The 22,157-nt window shown below is 41.7% G+C and overlaps 2 protein-coding genes across 3 annotated transcripts; both read right to left on the bottom strand.

Annotated features, from left to right (window-relative positions):
• Positions 1-300: 300 nt before the first annotated feature.
• kcna2b (potassium voltage-gated channel, shaker-related subfamily, member 2b) lies at positions 301-7,898 on the bottom strand. 2 transcript variants are annotated; one of them, XM_020635067.3, is made up of 3 exons: positions 7,611-7,898; positions 6,637-6,758; positions 301-5,888 (listed from the first exon to the last, which is right to left on the bottom strand). In XM_020635067.3, the coding sequence occupies exon 3, from the start codon at positions 5,770-5,772 to the stop codon at positions 4,270-4,272; it is 1,503 nt and encodes a 500-aa protein (XP_020490723.1). In that variant the 5' UTR covers positions 5,773-5,888; positions 6,637-6,758; positions 7,611-7,898; the 3' UTR covers positions 301-4,269. The 2 variants fall into 2 exon arrangements, with proteins under 2 accessions (XP_020490723.1, XP_020490724.1); XM_020635068.3 differs by having other exon boundaries at positions 7,638-7,898.
• Positions 7,899-15,141: 7,243 nt separating this feature from the next.
• LOC109984896 (potassium voltage-gated channel subfamily A member 3) lies at positions 15,142-21,163 on the bottom strand. Its single transcript, XM_020635059.3, has 3 exons — positions 17,373-21,163; positions 15,491-15,565; positions 15,142-15,343 (listed from the first exon to the last, which is right to left on the bottom strand). The coding sequence occupies exon 1, from the start codon at positions 20,149-20,151 to the stop codon at positions 18,544-18,546; it is 1,608 nt and encodes a 535-aa protein (XP_020490715.1). The 5' UTR covers positions 20,152-21,163; the 3' UTR covers positions 15,142-15,343; positions 15,491-15,565; positions 17,373-18,543.
• Positions 21,164-22,157: the final 994 nt, after the last annotated feature.

Below are 22,157 nucleotides of genomic sequence, written 5' to 3'. Positions count from 1 at the left end.
ATAAATAGACCACTTCGCTTTCTCAGTAAACTGCAGAGAGAATAAGATTCACTTAAGGAGAGAAGCAGGACAGAAAAACATTGAGGAGGGGAGCGTCCATAATCGATTCAAAGATACCTTTTGTAATGGACATAAGGGCATCCACTCCAGTGGTGCTTTTTATTAATTTATGTATATGCAGCTAATCCAACTGTTTCAAATCTTCTGTTAAAATAACAACCATCCTTGTAGTTTTGGCTCAATATTCACAACAGGTTCAATCACATTAATCACAAAAAAAAGAACAACAGTGGCCCGAGGTTATCATAAAGATGTTATTATTGACATTATCATCAGCATTAATGTTCATAATAGTTTTATGATTTACATTTATTCTAATGATGAACATATTTCTCCATGGATTTTCAGTAATAATCTGTTCATACATTAGTCCTGGTGAATGGTATGGCAAATGTAAGGATCCATATTTACTTTGTGTGTTATAATAGACAGGTTGCCTTTTGGTTTTTCCTTCACATGGTAAAAAAAAAGAGAAAAGGATTTCTACAGACAGTTAAGTCCCAACATGAGTGGATATCACAGTACAGTGAAGAAGCTGAGTACTTTCTAAATGTATTGACTGACATTTGAGACTGTAAAGTAGTAGAAGAAGTACGTTTGAGGTGTTTGGAGGTAAATGAGTAAATACAGACAGAATCCATTGACCAAGGCCTGCATGTGTATTTCATTCAAACCTCAGCTCCTGCAGCTCCAGCTGAGCAAGAATAACATTCAAATAGAAAATAACATAGTGAAAAAAAACAAGTTTATCTATAATACATACAGTGTCTGATGACACAAATAAGTTAAAGTTCTCATAGAAATCATATTTCTTCTTCGATTATATGTCATACACTCCCACCTTTCGTCCCTGGAGCATATTAAACCTAAGACATCATTCACAGACGATACACGTTTAGTTTCTTTGATTAATTCAGCAAGCATACACTTTGATTCCCTGCTACACAGCGATCTGTACACGGCAGAAGCTCATTTTAAAGCTGAAGCTTTTAAGACATCATTGAAAGCAGCTGTTACTCTTGAATACATTGTCTACATGGCTACGTGTTTTTCACCACCGGTAGTGGATAGAAGTCTGTTCACTGTGTGGCCTTTTAAGTTTGATAGAACCGGTGATGTCTGTTTTTCCAGCAGAAGTGGCCACAAAGGTGTATGGTCAGGCAGTGTGTGTACACAAGTGTGTACACCAGCTATGCATGTAACAGTATCCGGTGTGTGTTTGAAAAGTCCTCTTGTCAGTGTTGTGTCATACAGCGAATACATGTTTTCCTTGGATCAGATTGTCCTGATGTACCGTCCTGCAGTTTTAACTTTCCAGGAGAGGGTTTGCGTCCTGATACAGTGTTGTTTCGATAATGTGCTTGATAACAAGAGTGGAAAAGACGGCAGTACAGACGAAGGTTTCAAGCCACATAAAGTCACATAGGTGTTCCAGTACAAGAGAACAGTTTAGAAAAGTACACATCAGAGAACAAAGCAAAAGAAGGTGTGGGCAGTGCTTATCTTTCACTATCACATAAACCTCCAACCATTATTTCAATTCCAAGTATCTGTCCCTGGCAGTTACAGCAGCTTATCCACATTCCCTCGTTTCTTAGTTTGATATACTACATGCCCTTCTTTAGTATATTCACAGGCAGTAAAAGGTAGCCTACGCTAAATTAGAATAGAATATACAGAGCACCATATCGTTCTGGCCTGGAGTCAAGAGGAGCGTTTTTTTAAGACTGCACCCACATTGTTCCTTAAGCTTTCACCCTCAGCTTGTGTGTACATAAAAGCTCTTTGTTTCTCTCACAATCTCTTTCTATCACACACACACACATAAACATAGTAACTGTACACAGACAACATTACACACAGCGTGATGGGCCTATACATCAGTGATAATGGCACTCAGACAGTCCCTTGGAGCTTAATGATACACTTGGCTGAGCAAAAAGTCTGTCGATTTGAATCCCTGTGCATCAACTGTACTAGCAGCAGATCTTGTGCTTTCACTGCGATATACAGCTGCTGGGTTGTGATTGTAACTGAATCTAAAGACATTAAAGCTGAAGGCAGCAGGATACTGACCTATGGAACAGATAGCTGCTTCGGCTTTCTGTGTTTTGGAGTGAGTCTGGTTTTCTCTTCCCTCTTCTGCAGCTCCTTTCTCAATCCTTTCTAACAAATCTTTTCCTGGACACATAACCCCTCTTTGGGTAAATACTTCACATGTATCATGACAACAGTATTTCAGACAGCAATGGCAAAGATGATGCGTTATGCAAAGCTTGACACATACTTCTAAAACAAGACTTGTCTTTCATACAGTATATTGCACATTAGTATTAGTACCTCTAGAGATATAGGAGTATATGCATGTCGGTTTGCTTCTAAAGAATTATTCATATATTCATGCTACAATGAATACTTTGATGGACATGCAGTTTAACGATAGCAGAAAAGCATCTGTTAGATATAAAGCCGATGAAAAACATGTTGCTTAGGTCCTGAATTATAGGAGATATGTGCCAACGGAATGATTTTCAGATACCATAAGATTGAAAATAAAATAATGAGATAAAAGTCAAACAACACAGAACTGGTGTACCAGGGTTCAGCACAATTGTCCACCTGACCTGATAATTGAGATTGAAGACACTTGTTGCAATTCAATCTAACAGGGAAGGTACATTGAAAGGCAGGCACAGCTGACTTATTTTGACTTTTTGTTTAAGTTGGGGATATATAAGAAAGAGGGCACTACAGGCTTGAATTGAACATTCATTTCGTTTTTAAGGGCATTTTGATGAACCATGCTCCTGGAATAACCATAGCACAGTGATGAATGTGAATGCTGGGATTTTCTTTTTTCAGCAAAACTGGCAGTAGATGGCCCCTAAAGGTCATTTGAATTGAAAACTGAGCTCTTCCTTTGATAATCAACTTTTAGAATCCCCATTGGGACATTTTGAGTCCTGAAACCCTTAACTATTCATAGATGAAACTACAGTATTAAAATCTCACTGTTTTCTCTCCTTAATCTCAGGGAATCAATTTCTCTTTAACCTCATTGAATTTTTTTCTAAAAACATGGAATGCAAGAACAGCATCAAACCAGACATTACTCACTGCATGTCTTTCGCAGTGCACCTGGGTGATGCTTGAAGAGACACTTGAAGGTGCCGTTAAACGACTAACGGAGAAATAGGCACTCACTCGGAAAACTACAGAGGAAACATTCACCATGTTTCTTTGTAAAACTGTAAAAAAAAAATGTAATTGACAAGCAGACAATCATCATATTGCTAAAAATGAACACAATGCATCAAATCAAATGAGCACACAAAACTAAATGATGAGGCTTTCCCTTTGTTTGGACATTTCTTCTAGCCTGCACTGGCTGTTAAGAAAAATAGGCAGAGCCATAGCGAGAGTGTGCACACACTGTACGCTTGGACATCATCATGGAAAAATTGCAGGATAAAAAGGTGGTCTGTAATGGGGGGGGAAATTACAGAATTACAGCACATCACTGTCCTTTATCTGTTGGTCTCTACAGAGATTGTACTAGACTAATATCTAGTAAGGGCCAAGGGAGGAGTGCTCATACCCTCAGGCCTCTTCTCAGACAAAAAACATTAGTATTGCTCTCTTGCTTTCTGTTTGTAATTCAGTTTTCCCCCGACAGAACAGCTGCGATATCATTGATTTGGTTTTTCTCTGAGTCAGGACCTTGGCAGTTACAGCAGCAGATTAAAGTTGCTCAGGAATGCTGATAGTATGGTCTGTTATTAATCACAACTGAATATGTAAAGTTACATCTAAAAGTCAAATGTATGTTGATCTCAGTAATTTTTTATCGTGCATTTTCTTCCACGGCGGCAGTCTGAGCAAGAGTGTTTCCTTATGCTATTATCAATTATTACTTATTAGGCTACTACGTGGCTAATGTTGCGCGCAGAATGTCTACTGGCACACTGGTAAGACTATCTCCATGCAGACACTGACAATGTCCTAAATAAGACGAGTGGCAGATCGATAGTATGGGCCTTGGAATGTCAGAGAACATAAAGTCCTCCATACAATCAAACATAATCCCTTCCTTCTGCTCTAGACACCCAAAGAGGGCGTCTTATGGTCAATACAAGGAGTCACACCTACATCCTCCAGTTATAGTCCTTGTAGACCCCGGCTCAAGTAAACCATCTACAGCAGCTTACATTATACATCTGTACGCATCTTAGTGATGTTGACATAGTTTGTGTTGGCCAGGGTACAGTTCCCTGTTTTCATGGCCTCTGGTCTGAAGTCATCAGTGCTGTGGTTCACAGCCTCTTGGATCTCCACATAGTCCGACTTACTGAGCGTGGATCCACTGCCACTCCGACCGCACTTCTTCAGATCGTCGGCTGAGCTGGCTTTAGGCACACTTGGGCTATTCAGATACTGTGCCTGCTCTTCGCCCTCCGTCTCTCTGTGGTAGAAGTAGTTGAAGTTTGACACAATGACGGGTACAGGCAGGGCAATAGTCAGCACGCCAGCGATAGCACAAAGAGAGCCCACAATCTTTCCTCCGATGGTTGTTGGGACCATGTCTCCATAGCCCACTGTGGTCATCGATACAACTGCCCACCAGAAGGCCTCTGGGATACTGCTGAACTGGGAATTTGGCTCGTCTGCTTCCGCGAAGAACACGGCACTTGAGAAGAGGATCACACCAATAAACAGGAAGAAGATTAGGAGGCCTAGCTCTCGCATACTAGCCTTCAGAGTCTGTCCCAGGATCTGCAGCCCCTTGGAGTGGCGTGAGAGTTTGAAGATACGAAACACCCTGACCAGACGAATGACACGAAGAATAGCCAAAGACATAGCCTGCTGCCCTGTCTCTCTGTCCTCAGGCTTCTCTGCAAGCTCTGTGCCCAGGGTGATGAAGTAGGGGATGATCGCCACGATATCAATAATGTTCATGATGTTCCCAAAAAATCCAGCTTTACTTGGACAGGCGAAAAACCTCACTAGGAACTCAAAGGAGAACCAGATGATGCAGAGGGTCTCCACAATAAAGAAAGGATCTGTAAAATAATTTGAAACTTCATAGATATAGGTGGCATTAGACATGGACTGGACTGGATAGTTGTGCATCTCCTCTTCATCATTTCGGAAAACAGGCAGCGTCTCCAGACAAAAGCTTACGATAGAGATAAGAATCACCATGACAGAGATGATGGCAATGATGCGAGCAGGACCTGAGCTCTCTGGATACTCAAAAAGCAGCCATACTTGTCTCTGAAACTCATTCTCTGGCAGAGGCCTCTCCTCCTCTTTTATAAAACCTTCATCCTCCCTGAAGATTTCCATAGCCTCCTCACCCAATTCATAAAACCGGATCTCCTCAGAAAAAATGTCCAGTGTCACATTAACAGGCCGGCGCAGTCTCCCTCCTGATTGGTAGTAATACAAAATAGCATCAAAACTGGGTCGATTCCGGTCAAAAAAATATTCATTCCGGAGAGGATCAAAATACCTCATCCGTTTCTTAGGATCCCCAAGCAGCGTCTCTGGAAATTGAGAGAGAGTTTTAAGCTGCGTCTCAAAGCGCAAGCCTGAAATGTTGATGACGACCCTCTCACAGCAGTCATGATCCGGCTCTGGGTCGTACTGGTCATGAGGCTGACCTGGTTGTGCTGCTGCTTCATCCAAAGTGTCGCTGGTAGCAACCGTCATGCTGGAAGGAGATGGGTCCTGCAGGATTCAGATAGGGTGGGGCCAAGTCGGCCAGGAGAAGAGAAAGCCTCCACGCACTGGTGGATTCTGGCACAGGCAGATATGCCTTTAGCAAGCTAGGAGACAGAATAGAAAGCAGAGAAAGACTGCAAAAATTAATGCTATAAGAAAGACCACTTGTCATTTTGAATTAATTCATTAAATTAGATTGTGAGCATGCAAATACATAAGCTACACTGGTATATATTTCTGAACAAATGGATTATCTAAATTTGAGATCTTCCCAGAAACATTGTATTATTGGCAAACAAGCAAGAGCAGGAGAGTTGAATATAGCAAGTGGGAGGTGTGTGTGTGTGTGTGTGTGTGTGTGTGTGTGTGTGTGTGGGGGGGGGGGGGGGTGATTGGCTCCATTATGTCTATGTGTATTAGGTTTTGAGTTCTCTCTCATATGAGCACACTGCAGGATCAATATGCTAGCCAGTAATACTGGATCAGCTCTCACAGGGTTCAATTACAACCAACGAATCTGATTATGTGCTGAGTGCTCGGTACCATCTTGGAGAAAGTGACCCTGCCTGTATGAGATATGACCAATATTCCCTCCCAGAGCCAAGAGAAACATCATCAATTTATTGATCCAATTAAAAGTTGAATACTTTCTTCAGTACATATTATTAAGTGATGTTTTCAAAGCCAATGGTGGAGTTATTAATTGCATTAGGGCTTAAATGCTCAAACTCCTTAGGCTACTGAAAAAAAACTAGGATTCAGGATTGCAAACAAGACCTTTATACAGGCCAAAAACACTAGCACAGATGCAACAAGGCAACACTTTCTAAAAATAACTCAAAAAAGTCGTACCTTCCTCCTCTGGCACGTGTCAGGCTAGACCACAGACCTAGCAGCAGTGCCTGGTCAAAAGTCAGCCTCCACGGTCAAAGCAGCTCCTCCCTGTCAGCCATATATCACCCCAAACTCCGGCTCTGCAGCAACGCAGCAGTGGGAATGTGAGAGGGGACAAGGCGTGAGGATGCAGGAGTAACCCCCCCTTGTGTGAGTGACCAGCAGACACATGCTGAGATGCAGTTAGGCTACAAGTTGAAGCATGTGGGGGTGTCGGGGTGTGGGGGGCGCTGATGTTGTGGTGGGAGAAAAGCTCATCTTAAAATGCCGGCAGCTGCAAAATATGACGCCCCCTGGATCAGAACAATACGTGCAGCAGCGTGCAACAACAGCAAAGGTGATCCTGCTATCTGCAGAGACTTATTGTGACAAGGAGGCGTTGCTTTCAGTGTGGGTTCACTTCACACATGCTCTGGTGGTCTCATCTAAAGTGAAATCACCTGTTTGATCCCCAAGGATGTCTGCATTCAGTTGCCATCAGTGTTTGCCTTTAACTTAAAATAATGTAAATTATCTCAATCAAGTCAGTTCCACTTTCTTTTTTTCTGATGGGGAATATCCATAAGAAAACACCAATGATGCAAATTAGGAACAAATGGAGGCTTATGTTCACAACCCATTCCATGGAGTAACACAGCCCCTTGATAACGTCTATAAAGGTTCAAAACTATTATTTGATCATACATTCTTGACAAAGCAGCCAAATCCATGCACTTGGATATTCAATTACTAAATTAAAGTGTTGTTGTTGATTGGCAAGCACGAGTGAGTTAGTTTGGAATGGCAGGTGCCAGACATGCTCAAGCAATTTGCAGCCCCCTCCTGTGTAGATCATGGACAGCCAAAATAGACTCCATGCACTAAACAAAGCAGCATAGCATTATCTGTCGGTCTGAAGCATCATTTCAGATAATGGCATGCACGGAATTCACCCTGATTCTGTCGGTGTGCTGACGCACGTATGTTTATCCAGTTTGTCTCTTCTTACAAGGTGCCGTGAGGTCGTGAGTCCATTCCTTTAAATCTGTCCTTCTTCCCTTATGTTACTGAGTTCTCCGGCGGCTGTTATCTCATCACGATCAACAGTAGTAGAGCAGCCGGATCTTCCCGAGTCTCTCATATTTCACCAAAATTCACCATAGTTGAGACGCGTGGGCTGCAGAAGGGCATCGCAGCGCATACTAACAGCTTCTTGCGCGCCTCGCCCATCTCCCTGCGCTCCCCCCTCACCCGACACTCATGTCCTCAGTGCTACACATTAAAGGGGAAGAAGCATCGCCCACCACAGGGAGGCAACTGTTTTTGTTCCATTAAACATTAGCGTCTCAGAGGACAAAACAAACAAACAAACAAACTAACAAACAAAAAGCAACACTTGACGGTAGAAACTTACAAAACAGAATGAATTGTTTTCTCCAATTTAAATATTGTCCTCTGCATCTACAATTTACTATTTTCCAACAAACTATATCACGTTTTCTTTCGGTCTGGTTAGAAGGCAGGGGAGAGTAGTAAACTAGAAATGCACTATAGGGCCCATCTTTTAAGTCAAACAAGAGCAATACATTCATTGAATGATGATGTTTATGGCTAGTACAGCATGTGCTCACACATTGTGTGCCACATGTGAGGTCCTTCAAACAGGATACAGAGGATGGCTCCAGTACTGTTGAGTCCCAGATTATGCTCTGATCATATCACTAATTACTGCCCAGACCCATTAAGAACATGCAGGCCCACAAACTCACAAACAGAGGACTGATGCTAACAGCTCTTAACTCAGAGACAAACTATGGAGTTCATAGAGCCCCGTGATTACAGGCAAATGGCGTGACACATTGGAGTCCATTGTTTGCTTTGCTGGTTGAAAATGGGCCTGGGGACAAACCCAGATATGCCTCCAGGCAGTAAGCAGGATTTGCACATACTGAATGAGAAAACTCTGCAACTCCCAAGAGAATATATGAGGAAAACCACTCAACCCACCCCCATCTTTGCTCTGCTGTTCTCTTCATCCCAAGGACAGGTTCAACATGATATGCAATCCTTCTCCAATCAAAGTGTCAAAAATACGTATTAAGATGATGACCAGGGACCAGAGTAAGAGCAGCAGTAGCTCACTTCTGTACAGAGCTGATAACCAATTTGATAATTTAGCTGAGGATCTCAATGAGGAGCTATTGACACTCTCGCATAAGCCGGCTGATTGATGGCCAAGGGCTCTTGAATCCTAGTTGTCCATGAATGTTAATGAAGAGGGCCCAATTCTGCCAAGAGCCCGGCCACCAATATCCAATGCTGGGTGTCAGCAGTGTAATGATTCATCACCCACCCTAGCGATCATCTATAACACAGTTTTACTGGCAGGGCGGGGCACTTAGTGTATGGGATATGAGACTGAGCTAAAAAAGGATTGTGTGATGGTTAAGTCAAATCCTGTTGATTCAATGGTTTTCTTTCATACTTGGCACTACAGTTAAAAACTGAACTGGCTAAATTAATATAATGTTAAAGTAAAAATGAACTGTTAAACAAAATCATCCAAGAGAGAGAACGCTAACTGCTACTGAATATCGGCACAGCTGTGATTCATTAACAGTCACAGCCATGCTGATATTCGGTACAACAGAGTGGGTAATTGATACATCTATAAACAGGTGGTCTGCTATAATGTTTTGAGGCAGAGGGATACATAAAGTCTAAATGTCTAGTGCTATTGTACCTTAAATCAGCACTCATGGAATGGCTCTTTTCCCATCAGATTACTTGTTTAAAGTTATTGTTGTATAAACATTACTATGGTTTTTGTTCTTAGCCTCAAATAAGTTGTTTTTAGTGGTTCACTTAATATTGTAATCCAGCCATAAAAGACTGATCCCTTATCCATATATATATAAGCCAGTATTAAGTCATACCTGAACCATGTCTACATTTTCCAATCCTAGATCTTCTATCTATAGGAAAAAAAGTAATAGCAAAATCATTTGACAGATAGAGATGATATGGCTGTACTAAAGAGGGATGATATTGTAATGAATGAAAAACAGATTTAAATTATTCAAATATGGCCACATCTGAATTACAAATAGTCAATTATATACAGTAGGTGATTTACCTAATTCGATTCTCACTAAACCATTTTGTCTACATCATGAAATTGTTGGTAATTTGGTTGGTTTAATTATTATTTTACTAGGATGTGGGTGACTTGGAGGTTTTCAGAGTTATAAACTATACAGCCAACAATTTAGGTCCTCTATCTGTCTCCAGTTCCCCTCCACCTTCAGCCTGTGCCAAGTGTTTGAATTGGACCATTGATTCTGTTTTGTGTTCAGCTGATCAGACCAGATGGAACCTCACAAAGAAACGTAAGAATGCTTTCCCATCAAATGACCCCCCATATTGGCTGTTACCATGTTGGCAAACTTGCAAACTCTCAACCATCTTTTTTGTTAGTCTCAGGAGAAGCCCAAAATGTCTAGACATTAAACGTTTGTGAGTTGTATTTGGGCTGTGGATGGGGAAATATAGGAATAATGGAGGCCAGGATGACAGTGAAGTGCAGGGAGCTCCATACCACAGACAGAACCAATTATTCCACCAATGTTACCTTGTGCAATGTATCTATTCAGTGAAAAAAATCCCTGCAATTCCACACATGACAGTTCAGTTGGTACATTTAGTGACATGATCAGCTTATTTGCATAGCAGTGTGGGTGTCAGCAGACCTAAAATCTCCACCCTTTTTTATGCAGTAGAACATGTGGATGAGAGAGAGCGAGAGAGGGTGGAGGAGGAGAGAAAGCAAAAAAAAAAGAGAGAGAGAGAGAGCAAAGAAGAGAAAAGTGTGTTGATCCAACTTATGACAGCACACTGCAGGGGAGGAGCTTTTCAAGGATGACCTCTGCTGGTGCTGCTGCAGGTGATCACTCACTTAGAGGCTGCTACACAAACACGCTCACAATCACACACACATCAACATGTCAAAAGTACAGTATGGCATGTACATGCACACACTACCAGAACACGTGCAGGTACTGTATTTGAAGAACACACTCACAAAGTCATACTGAACTATGTTTTCTTAACAGCTCCAAGACAAGAAACTTTTAAAGGACCCCAGTACACAAATGTGCACACATATGAATGAATTATGAAAATTACACTAATGATTATGCATGCTCGGCTTTTTTTTCTGCTAATGTTGATAGCTCAAGACATCTTCTCTTCATTCTGAATTGATTTTGGCATGTTGCTATAAAAATAGAACTCCAAAACATGCCTCCTCTTATTTCAATGACGAAACAATTTTAAATGTAGAATGGAAACTTCCGAAGCAAAGCTTAAATAGAATAAGATACAGAACATTTTTGATTGCATCCAAAGACAACACAGAAAATATAGGAACAATCAGTATAGATCCATTTCTCAACTGAACTTCTACAAACAGGGTTACTGAATGTATGTTTTATTTGCTTGATGGAAAGCATCAACTTATTTATAAAACAAGTGTATTTTGACCAGTCATTTTCTCCTCCCACTCCTCTCACATCACTGATGTCTCCCTGTGTGGTCCCTCTATATTTAGAGACTGACCTTGGAAGTTCTCTACCTGCCTGTTGAGAGCAGCCTGTCTGATGATGATCACTGCTTTCATGATGAGATATGTCCTTACCCTCTGAGTAGAGTACTCGGCTATTGATTCTGTATGTGGTTTCACTTTCTGTTGTTTCCCCAGCCTTTGAAAACAAGGAAAAATCAATGACCCAACTCTGGCACACAAAGGTGTGGCTTTGGTTAGAGGGGAAACTTTGGAGCGTTTTAATGACATCTATAATGCATGACCAATGAATGCACAGTGCAATATGTCTGCTATATTCAGCTCTCCTTACAGAGAGGCTAATAGTTATTCAAACAGGATGGAAGGCTTGAAATGATGTCAGAATGAGCAGACATGTGTCTCACATAAGAGAGAGGATGTGAGGAGACTTACATATATGCAGAGAGCAGGAAGAGAGTTCGAGGTGTGCAGAAAATGAAATGAATAGATGGAACAAAGGAGTGAGAGAGGGCAGTATAGACAAAGGTCACTGTGACAGAGTGATGACTCATCTGTTAGAGCACAGCATCTTCTCTCTCTCTTTCTCTGTTTCACAATATCTATCTCTCCACCAACAGTCTGTTTGTTTTGACAGCAAAAGCTGACAAGACTAGCAGCAGACCCATCCTTCCAACAGCTGACAAAAAAAAATCAAATGTGATGTGACGTGTGAATTTAAATGACTAATTCGAGTACATCAGAGAGTGTGTATTTCTACATGTCAGGAGGTCTATTTTGTGTGTTTGTATGAACTATAACATATATCTGGATATAGTTCAGTGTTGTGTCCTGGGCTTGTGGCAACAAACTGGAACTAATCAGCCAATCAACATCCAGATTTAATCTGATTTAAGAAGGTGCATTAGCAACAGCATCATCATCCTTAGCAACCATCTTCAGCTGCCAATAGTGTTGCTCTGCTAGTGAATCTGGAAATATCACTAATGTGAAAAAGCCACAAAGGAGAAGTGAGTAACATGTATTTCAGGGGTTTCAATCATGTTTTGCTTTAGAGGTTTATACAACTTTATATTCGAAGAATGTTTCAGAGGACTTTACAGCTAAAGCATCAGTCTGTAAAATGCCCCTTATCAGCAGAAATTAAAAATAAACAAATATTTAACTTTATAGTAGTTATAGTTTAAGTAATTCAAATGAAAATGTGAAACAATGGCTTAATGTGAAAGAGGGCTGCTTGAAGTGAATGACCTGCAGAAAATTATCTGAATTTTGATAAGCAGGTGTAGATAATATTTAGCACTCAATAACTTATGGTTTGCTCCCCTGTTTTGGCCCCTCACCACTTTCTAAACTCCAAAGCGACACAGACTGCGGCTTGTAGTGAACACAGAGGAGCAGTTAAGTGCTGAATTACCACATAGTGTCCTTCGGTTTGATTAGAGACAAGAAACAGGGCTAAAAGAGAGTATATAGAAGCTAAGCTAATGTTCAGGAAAGAACAGACCACAATAACTTAAAGGTTGTGTCAACAACTTATATTTCCCTTTCTCTGTGTGGCCTTATAAGTATAACAAATAGTTATTGCAGTCTAAGTCATTGAAGTCAATTATCTTCTTAGCGATGTTTGTATTATATTTTCATCATGAGCTGTTGTTGGCGTCTGGCCCTGAAATGCTCTTTGCTTGTTTTGTGTGCATACAGGCTGATATTGGCTTGTGAATGGGTGTTGTTGGCATTGTCTTATCACCACTTAGACCTGCTGTCCAACTGGACTCCCTACATGGTGGGACCCAGTCTCCCTGTGGGGAATATTAACTGATCTTTTGCCAGACACACACACACACACACACACTAAACAACACACATTTACAATTTCCACAAACACACAATGACAGACTGCCAACCCTGACATTGACACACAAACACTGCAACAGTTGATATGATATTAATACAACCTAAGCTGTGATCCCTTCAGTGCACCTGCAGAGGGCTGAATCTGTTTCAGATGGCCTTTCTCTGTATGTAAAAACAACCCTCCCTTGTTGCTATGGAGATTTCTTGCTGTAGCGGTGAGCTGTCTAGTGGTGAGCTTTGATGATGTCATAGGCATTTTGTAATCTTCAAGGCGTACAAAGAGACAGAAAATGACACAACGTTGGAAAAAGAGGAGGGGTGTTTGTCCATTATTGTTCTGTACTGATGATCAGGGGGAGTACTCAGTCTTGATCCATCACATAAATCCTAATATGCTTTGCAGGAAGGCAGTTTAATACTTGTGAACACACACTAGCCTGGAGAGATGGCAGAGTTATTAGTGAGCTGGTGGACTCAGTAAAGTAATAAAGCACACTTGCTCATACACAGCATGACAGTGTGATGGCTGTGAGGCTCAGGGAGAATGTTAATATTTACCTCCTCTGCACAGGGATGATATGCAGTTTTCCACTCAGCTCACAGACAATTCAGTCCTCTTTCAGGTCCAACCATGAGCAGCCAAATGTTCTCTTAAAATCAGAAGTTACCATCTTTTTCCCCCAGGACAATTACAATTCCATGTGCCTAGGATTTTAATGTTTTTAAACCTTAGCATAGTATCTTTTATCTTTAACATTTTCTTGCTTTCTTTCTTGATATTGACAATAAGATGTGCATATTTCCATGAAGGACTGGCCCAGTCACCTAGTTAAAGAGAGGTCACCTCTGTTCTGTCTGTCACACTACTACAGTGAACACTACTTTCCAAGTATGTTTGCCTGGAACCAGCTGTCCGAAGGGCTCCGAGAAAAACATCCTCGTTTACTTATAAAGAACGTCACAGTTTGAGAATCTTGGGAAAAATTTTCGGTGACTTTTAGTATGTGTTTACATCTGTTTTTATGCTGCTGTTAAATGGAACAGGATTGATTGATTAAACCCTAAATAGTTCACTATTTTGTTAGCATACACCAAATTGCCTTTTATAAAACTTAAGTGTCCCTTTTTAAACTATTTGTTTTCTGGATTTTAGACCATGTATTTCCCCCCTTCGTTCAATGTAAAATAATGATTGACAAATTTATAAGGTTGTTACTGTGAAAAAAATGCAATTTAAAACAGAATGAAGTGGATTGTATTTACAGACACATACACATAAATGGCTTTTTGGTATCTAAGTGCCTCTAGTCATACTTACATACATAATATAAATAAACAATACATACATATAATTGATAACACTATCACTCATTGGACTTAAACTTGCCCTAGACATTTCAGAGAAAGCAGGCTGCAACTTGAAAAAGACAGTATAGCAGATGATCTGTTTATGGGTCATGTTTAAGACAGAATAATTCAGAACAAATACTGCTATGCACAACATTCCCCAAAAGACACTCCGCTCCATCCCCAAAAAACAACCAGTGCACTCTGGGATAAAAGAAGACTCTTCACAGGCATGTGTACACATCTGTGAATGTATGCAGTGCCTGTTTTTTGTGTGCGTTTGCATGCCTTTGTTCTTGCTCTCCGGTCAGGGGGAACAGCTGCAACCAGCACACTCAGGCATGTGTGTGCTTCACATATTAGCAACATAGAGCACAGAGCTAAGAAAGGCATATGGCTAACAGTCTTTGATTCGTGTCACAGTTTCATTTCAGTTAATGACGTTGGCCTCATTTGTTGCTGCTTTTGACTTGACTTGAAATATGTTTATTGTTGTTCGTATAGAATATCATTCACTGGAAACATGAATACAGAATGTAAAAATCCATGTAAACATTTCCTAAATCTGTTCATTTGATTTTTATAGAGAAAGCAGTATGGAGACATGTCAGAGTCCAAAACACAGTTCCAGCTGAGTTCTGTCACTGCCTGAATCACACTGAGCTATAAAACTGTACATGGAAAATTATACCATAAATTACTGTTTTTATCTTTTTTCTTGTGATTGCATTTTGGATTTAGTATTGATCCACTGGAGGGAGTGATTAGCAAGGCAATGTTTTTTTTATAAGTCCTGGTTGAAGAAACAAGACAGAGTAGGGGGAAGTGATCCAGGGGGAGTTCTGTCTCAACTTTTATCTTTGGCCTGTCAGGCCCAACAGGAAGACCAGAGTCATTGCATTCCTAGAGGGAAAAAACAGAAGAAGGGTCACAACAGATTAATTGGTTATCTATACATTTCAAATATCAGAAAACTAATTTTGAGTGAAAGTCTTTTAAAGTCCACTGATGTCATATTTACTCCCCCTGTTTATAGAAATATCTATTCACCTAAATTTTAGGCAGTCTAATTGCGGTCATCAGATGTTCCCGGAGGTCTGTGCAGAAAAATGGAAAAACCTTCACCTGAGAAAAAAAAATAGATAAAGAGAGAAAAAGGAGGAGAAAAAGAAGATGCAGATTATTGAGTCCATACAATTTCACCAGAGCCATCATACAGCTCCATGGTTTTATTACAATGCATGGCTGCTCCTCCACCTGCTGTCTCATTAGCCCTCGGTCAAAAATCAAAGTGTAAACAATGTCAGTGACTCAGTTCAGAGTGAAAGGGGGCAACTTTTGGATTAAGCAGACTTTCTTGTAATGTTTCCTTTTAACCATCCCCTCATGACAAATTCCCTTGTATAAAAGTCTAACTTATGTTACTACTTACTTTCTTACTACTTACTACTAATGTCTACTCTGAGGTAAACTCAAAGAAAGACGATGAGGAGAGGTAGGCTAGGCATAAACAAATATGAATGCGAGTGAGCTGTGGAGACACAAAACAAAGCCAAACAGAATAATAATTGAAAAGATTAGCATGCATGGCACAGTGAAATATAATGTCTGTTTTTTCTGTCTCAAATAATTCATCCTGCCCATGACATTAATATCCAGACTGACCAATCTTGTTAAATGTTTTTTTTAAAAAGCTCCCCTCTCCTCCACGGTATATCTTGCTGATCAATAAAGCCTCTTCATTTTCCTTTGAAGCTTTCTTGTGACCTCTGATGTCTCTAACTGATGTCAAATGCAGAGCTATCACTGAAATATGAAGTCAAGGTCAGGGGTCAAAAAAGAAAGGAATAATCAATCCAGAGGTCATTCTATGGGACCTCCCACTTTGCCTTAAGGGTAAAACCAGCTAATGAGGCTGCCCTGATTATTACTCATCCATGACTGCAGGGGGTATATAAGAGTTCTGTCACACACATGTGCAGAAACAGCCACAAAGAATATGTTTGATAGATCCCCTGCCTCATCCCCTCGGACTGCCTTTTTACATTTTTCATATCCCTCTTACCCTTGTGTCTTTGTCGGTTAGAATAATCACAGTCTGGGAGGACACGGAACATAATTCTAGAGATAAATCTGCAGGGAGAGCAGTGCAGCAGTTTCAGAGAAACTGCCATGGAAACAACAAAAAGGGGGCTCATAAACCAAATTCATAGGGTTAGTCTACAGCATAAGCTACATGCTTATATGTTAGAAAAATGTTTAGCAAATAAAATAGAGTAGGCTACAACCCCCTGCAAAGGAATATGTATGTCTACTCATCAAAAAAACGTCCAAGAAACCTGTAACAATTATAGTGTTTCTCATTTGTCTCTGTGCCTTTTATACCATTGGCAAACGAAGACAGAAGTCACATAGCAGGTAGCAGCCACCTGTTTGTTTGTTTTCAGGAGAAGATGATGGACACTGGGGGGCAGCACTGCGACAAACTGGGTGGGAATGCTGTTGGTGCCCTTATTCGTTAGATAGACAAAGTCAGCTGAAGGTGAAAGACAACCTGGGCTCACTGCAGGAGCATCAAGACCTTTATGGAAAATAGTTAAGGTCACACACTCCAGCTAATGGAAGTCAAAACAACCTATCCTGCAACTGCTGACACACCACTATATTCTTAAGATTTAATCAAGGCAAAGACAAAAAAACACAGTCCCCAAACTTACTCTATTTTCTAATATTAAATATGAATCCACTTAAAAATGTATGTAATTTTAAGAATTTACCCTTCATTCTGTTGACGGGTCATTTACCAGATTGAACTTCCCTGCTTGAATCGACAAGTTTAGAACGGATTTGTTTAAATCTGCAGAGAGTAAAATCACTGGTGTGAAGGCTAAAAGTGAAAGGATTGTTCTCAGTGACAGTGCTCAGAACTTACCAGTTCCATCAATGGGAGAACAGTGACCTCTGCTGGTCGCTCGCAGTGGTGCACTCCAGACATCCAGACATAACGTGCTCCCAAGTCCATTCATAATTCCTCTCCTTCCACTTCTCCCAAATTATGCATGGCTTGTTTCATTTATAAGGGGTAGTTCATTGTTATAGTTTAACTACTTGATGTTACATCAATTTGATGTGTGTCAATGCTGAAGTCAGTGGGTATGCTTGATTTTCAGGCTGATAGAGCTGCGCATGTCTGGGCTTGTGTTTTACGCACGCAACAGTCTTATCACAAATTGACTTTCGGGATGAGAAACTTCAATATACTTTCCAAGCCATCTGGGGGGGTTACTGTGGTAACAAGGGTGCCATGGCAACGGGGACCGGGGTTACCGAGGAAACGTCCATCACCATGGAGACTGCATCACAGCGGGCTATTATTTGAGGAATCCAAAGAAAGGTGCGCGCCATCTTTGATCATCGCTGTGTGCGCGTGAAGGAGCGCCGTGTCTCTCACGTGTGCATCGCACCGATAATGAGACGCTCCTGCACGGCTCCTGTGTTTACACGGTGCCGTGCAAAGGCGCATGGGAACAGTTCATTAAGAGGAATTATTTGGGGTTGTTTCTTGTAAGACTTTAACGCACAGTAAAGGCAGAGCACAGAACTGTCTAATGGAATAATATGCAGAACTGTGTTTTCAGACATTACATGTGTTTTCAACACACACAGATATTTAAATGATTCTGAATATTATACACAGGCTATGACAGACGAATCACGATTCATAACGTTGATGTGTTCTTACATATGTAGGCTACTCGTCAGTTATAAAGCTTCTATTACTACCTGTTGTGGTCATATTTTGGCTATTGCACAGTGCACAACAGGTCGATTGCCTCGCTCAGACAAGAAAAGTAGGCGTAATACAGAACTCTCTCTCCAAGCGCGAATGGAACGACAGATAATTATGGATTCAGATCACTGAAATGAAAAATCTTGATTCTCTGAATGGAGCACAAAGCAGCGTCTTTGAACACATGGATTGCTCTCTTTCCCTTTCTTGCTCTCTTCATCTGATATTACATTGCTTCTACACGCTCGTGCTCAATGACTGCGTGTTTTCACGCCAACTCGTCCTGTGATCAGGGCCATGACTCTTTTGTGGGCTACACGTCCGTGAAAATCTTTTTGTTTATGTTGACACAGTTCTGAGAGTTGTTTTGCTGCGTGGTGTTGGTCGTGGTGGGGAAGTTAGGCTGCTGTTTGAACGCGCTGTGTATCCCTTGCTCCTCTATCACCATAAACTCGCTCTTGCTTAGGGATGAAGAGGAGCGAGTCTTCCTCAGCTCCTCTGTGTCTGCGAGAGGCTGACAGCTGCCCACGTGCAGGTATTGTGCCTGCTCCTCGCCCTCCGTCTCTCTGTGGTAGAAGTAGTTGAAGTTGGAGACGATGACAGGCACAGGTAAAGCGATGGTTAGCACACCAGCGATGGCGCACAGTGACCCCACAATCTTCCCCCCTATTGTCACGGGGTGCATGTCTCCGTAGCCCACTGTTGTCATGGTTACCACAGCCCACCAGAATGCATCCGGAATGCTGCTGAACCCCGAATCTGGGTCGTCTGCTTCAGCAAAGTAGACAGCGCTGGAGAAGAGGATAACGCCGATGAACAGAAAAAAGATGAGCAGACCTAGCTCTCGCATGCTGGCCTTCAGAGTCTGTCCTAAAATCTGCAGCCCCTTCGAGTGGCGTGAAAGTTTGAAAATACGAAACACCCGAACGAGCCGAATTACGCGCAGTATGGCTAAAGACATGGCCTGCTGTCCGTTCCCCTGCCTTTCTGCCAGCTCTGTGCCAAGTGTTATGAAGTAAGGGATGATGGCCACGATGTCAATAATGTTCATAATGTTTTTGGAGAATGTGGCTTTGCTTGGGCACGCGAAGAAGCGCACCAGGAGCTCGAAGGAGAACCAAATGATACACAACGTCTCCACCACAAAGAACGGGTCTGAGAAGGGGCTGATGAAATAAGGGAGCGTGCCATTTATCACAGGTGCAATTGTGATCTGATCCCTGTTGTCGTCCCTGAACTCCGGCAATGTCTCTAAACAGAAAATGACAATGGAGATGAGAATGACCAGGACGGACACTATCGCGATGCCCCGCGCAGGACCCGAGCTCTCCGGGTATTCAAAAAGCAGCCACACCTGTCTCTGAAATTCATTCTCTGGCAGCGGCCGCTCCTCTTCTTTTATGAAGCCCTCATCCTCCCTGAACTTCTCCATAGCTTCCTCACCCAACTCATAAAAGCGGATCTCCTCCGAGAAAATATCAATGGGGACATTTACGGGTCTTCTGATGCGCCCCCCGGACTGGTAGTAATAAAGGATTGCATCAAAGCTGGGTCGGTTCCTGTCGAAAAAGTACTCGTTCCGGAGAGGATCAAAGTACCTCATCCTCTTCTTGGGGTCACCCAGCAGCGTCTCTGGAAACTGGGAGAGAGTTTTGAGTTGCGTCTCGAAGCGTAACCCTGAGATGTTGATGACCACCCTCTCGCAACATTCATGATCGGGTTCATATCGGTCCAGAGAGTGATGGCCTGGGAGAGCCGATGACTCTTCCAGCATGTTGTCACACGCCACCACGGTCATCACGTCGGCCTCTGTCTCGGTGTATCCGTGGTTCACCAGATTGTCGCCCCGTGTTTTGGTCGCGCTCGGCGGGGGTGATTGCAGGAGGCTGAGGTGGTCGTCCATGCGCGGTTGAAGACGCATACAGGGGCGGCCGCCTCGCCCCCTCTGCGAGCCCTGGTCAACCACAGCCGCCGCCACAGCCTCGTCTCCTCCACCGTCTCCCTCACTCTCATTCCGCGTCACTTTCACTCTCTACTGTTGCTGTTCCCGCCCACAGGGAGAGATCTGGGTTATAAACAGGCCTGCCACCCGCCCACGGCGCGCCAACGCTGGGTACCTTTCCCTGTCCCCCACCAATCGCAGGACGCACAGATGTACACAAGAAGCAAGATACGGGCGTCATTCAACACCAGGGTTTGGGCGTGCCCGCCTCCCACTGCCCCCCTCTCCGTCTCCTAGACACGCGCTCAGACACACATTTACGCACACACTCAATATGCAAGCCCAAAGAGTTCTCTTTTTAAACAAGGTCATTGCTGACAGACAGGACATTTCCAAATAGGCTACTCAAAAATACACCAGATCCTATTTTTTAGGGAACAGTTGAATAAGACGCAGTTAGGTTTTACGCGTTACTCTTTGTTACATATTTTGTTCATCCTGTGAGCGGATTTGGGTGTGCCATGTTGATTTGCACAATTTTTCTCTAGATGATTTCTTAATGAACGCACAGAGAAATGATTGGTGTATCAATCCAATGTGCAATACGATAATTGATGCCTGCTGCCCAGACCGGCAATGCTACGTGAAGTGAAGTGAAGTGAAGCAAACAGTAAGGGCGGGGAGAGGAAGAGAGAGGTCGAACAGGTCAATGGGAGAGAACGAAATCTGTTGTTTAAGAAATAGCTTCAAAGAATCTCAAAGATGCATTAAGACCGACATGTGGAAATAAACACAATAAAAATCATCTTCAAGTAAAGGCATGGTGAGCACCTAATTCAAGGGAAATACACAATTATTCAGTAAATGCACATAAGCATGGTGGCCTCATATAATATTTAATAGCTAGTGGTAAATGTCAAAGGGTCAACAGCAGCACAAGTGACTTCGCTGACAGACATAAACAGATATAAATGAGAGAAAGAGAGAGAAGGATAGTGATTTTTTTATTTTAAAAATCATATTACTGTGTTTTTCATGTGCAAATATTTGCATACTTTGTTTTGAAAGGAAAAAAAAAATACTGACAAAGATTGTTAAATGAAAAATCAAAAAAACGTTAAATGAGAGCGACCATAACTTAATATTAATGCTCAAGAGAAATATTAACTCACTTTAAAACATCATGTCATTATACAAAAGGGCCTACATTTGAAATTATTATCTATACAACAAAACTGTATGTGTATTGTACAAGTGGATATTTTGGGTTACTTCATTTTAAATGAATACAGTAATCTGACATCAACATATTTTCTTCAGTAGTAGCCCAATTATTTTTTTGAAATATTCCATTAGAGATTTGTGAGAATGTTTTATTGCCCCTGGTGCGCTGCTGTCCAAGGTGCTGAAATGAAGAAACAAAAACTGAAAGTTTCAGGGACAAAATTTTCTTTTTTTTCCTTTGACCAGTTTTTTCAAAGAAAAAAACTTTGCTGCAAGTAAAGATTCGATTTTATTGACTGAGTCAGCCTGAGTGGGAGGCTCCTACTCAGCACAGTAACTAAGTATTGTTTTTTAAAAAAGATAAAAAAAGGGACAAAATGTCAGATAAGTTTGTGGTTGTGAATTAATTGAGGGAACATATCTTTTTGGACAACATTCTTTGGGGGAAAAATAGTTTGAAATTAGACCCGTAAACACAAACCTTGATATCGGTAGATCACTACTTTATCAATAGATTTTAGTACATTTAAACTAGATCACATGTATGCCTAGCATGTGGTGAGGATTATCTTCAATACTTATACAACACAGTCTCACAGGTTTAGAAGAAACGAGGACAAGGTGAAGACATTTTGCTGCTCTTCACTTTACAAAGAGCTGCTTTGCGTTTAGGGATGTATAAGGTCTTAGTAATCCTGCCAATGCCAAACACTTGTGTTTCTCTCCCGCGTGTGTGTGGGATGGTGTAGGTGGGTGGGAGG

The sequence above is a fragment of the Labrus bergylta genome, chromosome 12 (assembly GCF_963930695.1).
Source record: "Labrus bergylta chromosome 12, fLabBer1.1, whole genome shotgun sequence".
NCBI lineage: Eukaryota > Metazoa > Chordata > Actinopteri > Labriformes > Labridae > Labrus > Labrus bergylta.
Note: the sequence above shows the minus strand (reverse complement) of the source record. Positions and strands in the feature narration are given on the sequence as shown.

Bases quoted from the DNA above. Each gene is read 5' to 3' on its own strand.
- kcna2b (XM_020635067.3), bottom strand. From the start codon at position 5,772: ATGACGGTTGCTACCAGCGACACTTTGGATGAAGCAGCAGCACAACCA.
- LOC109984896 (XM_020635059.3), bottom strand. From the start codon at position 20,151: ATGCGTCTTCAACCGCGCATGGACGACCACCTCAGCCTCCTGCAATCA.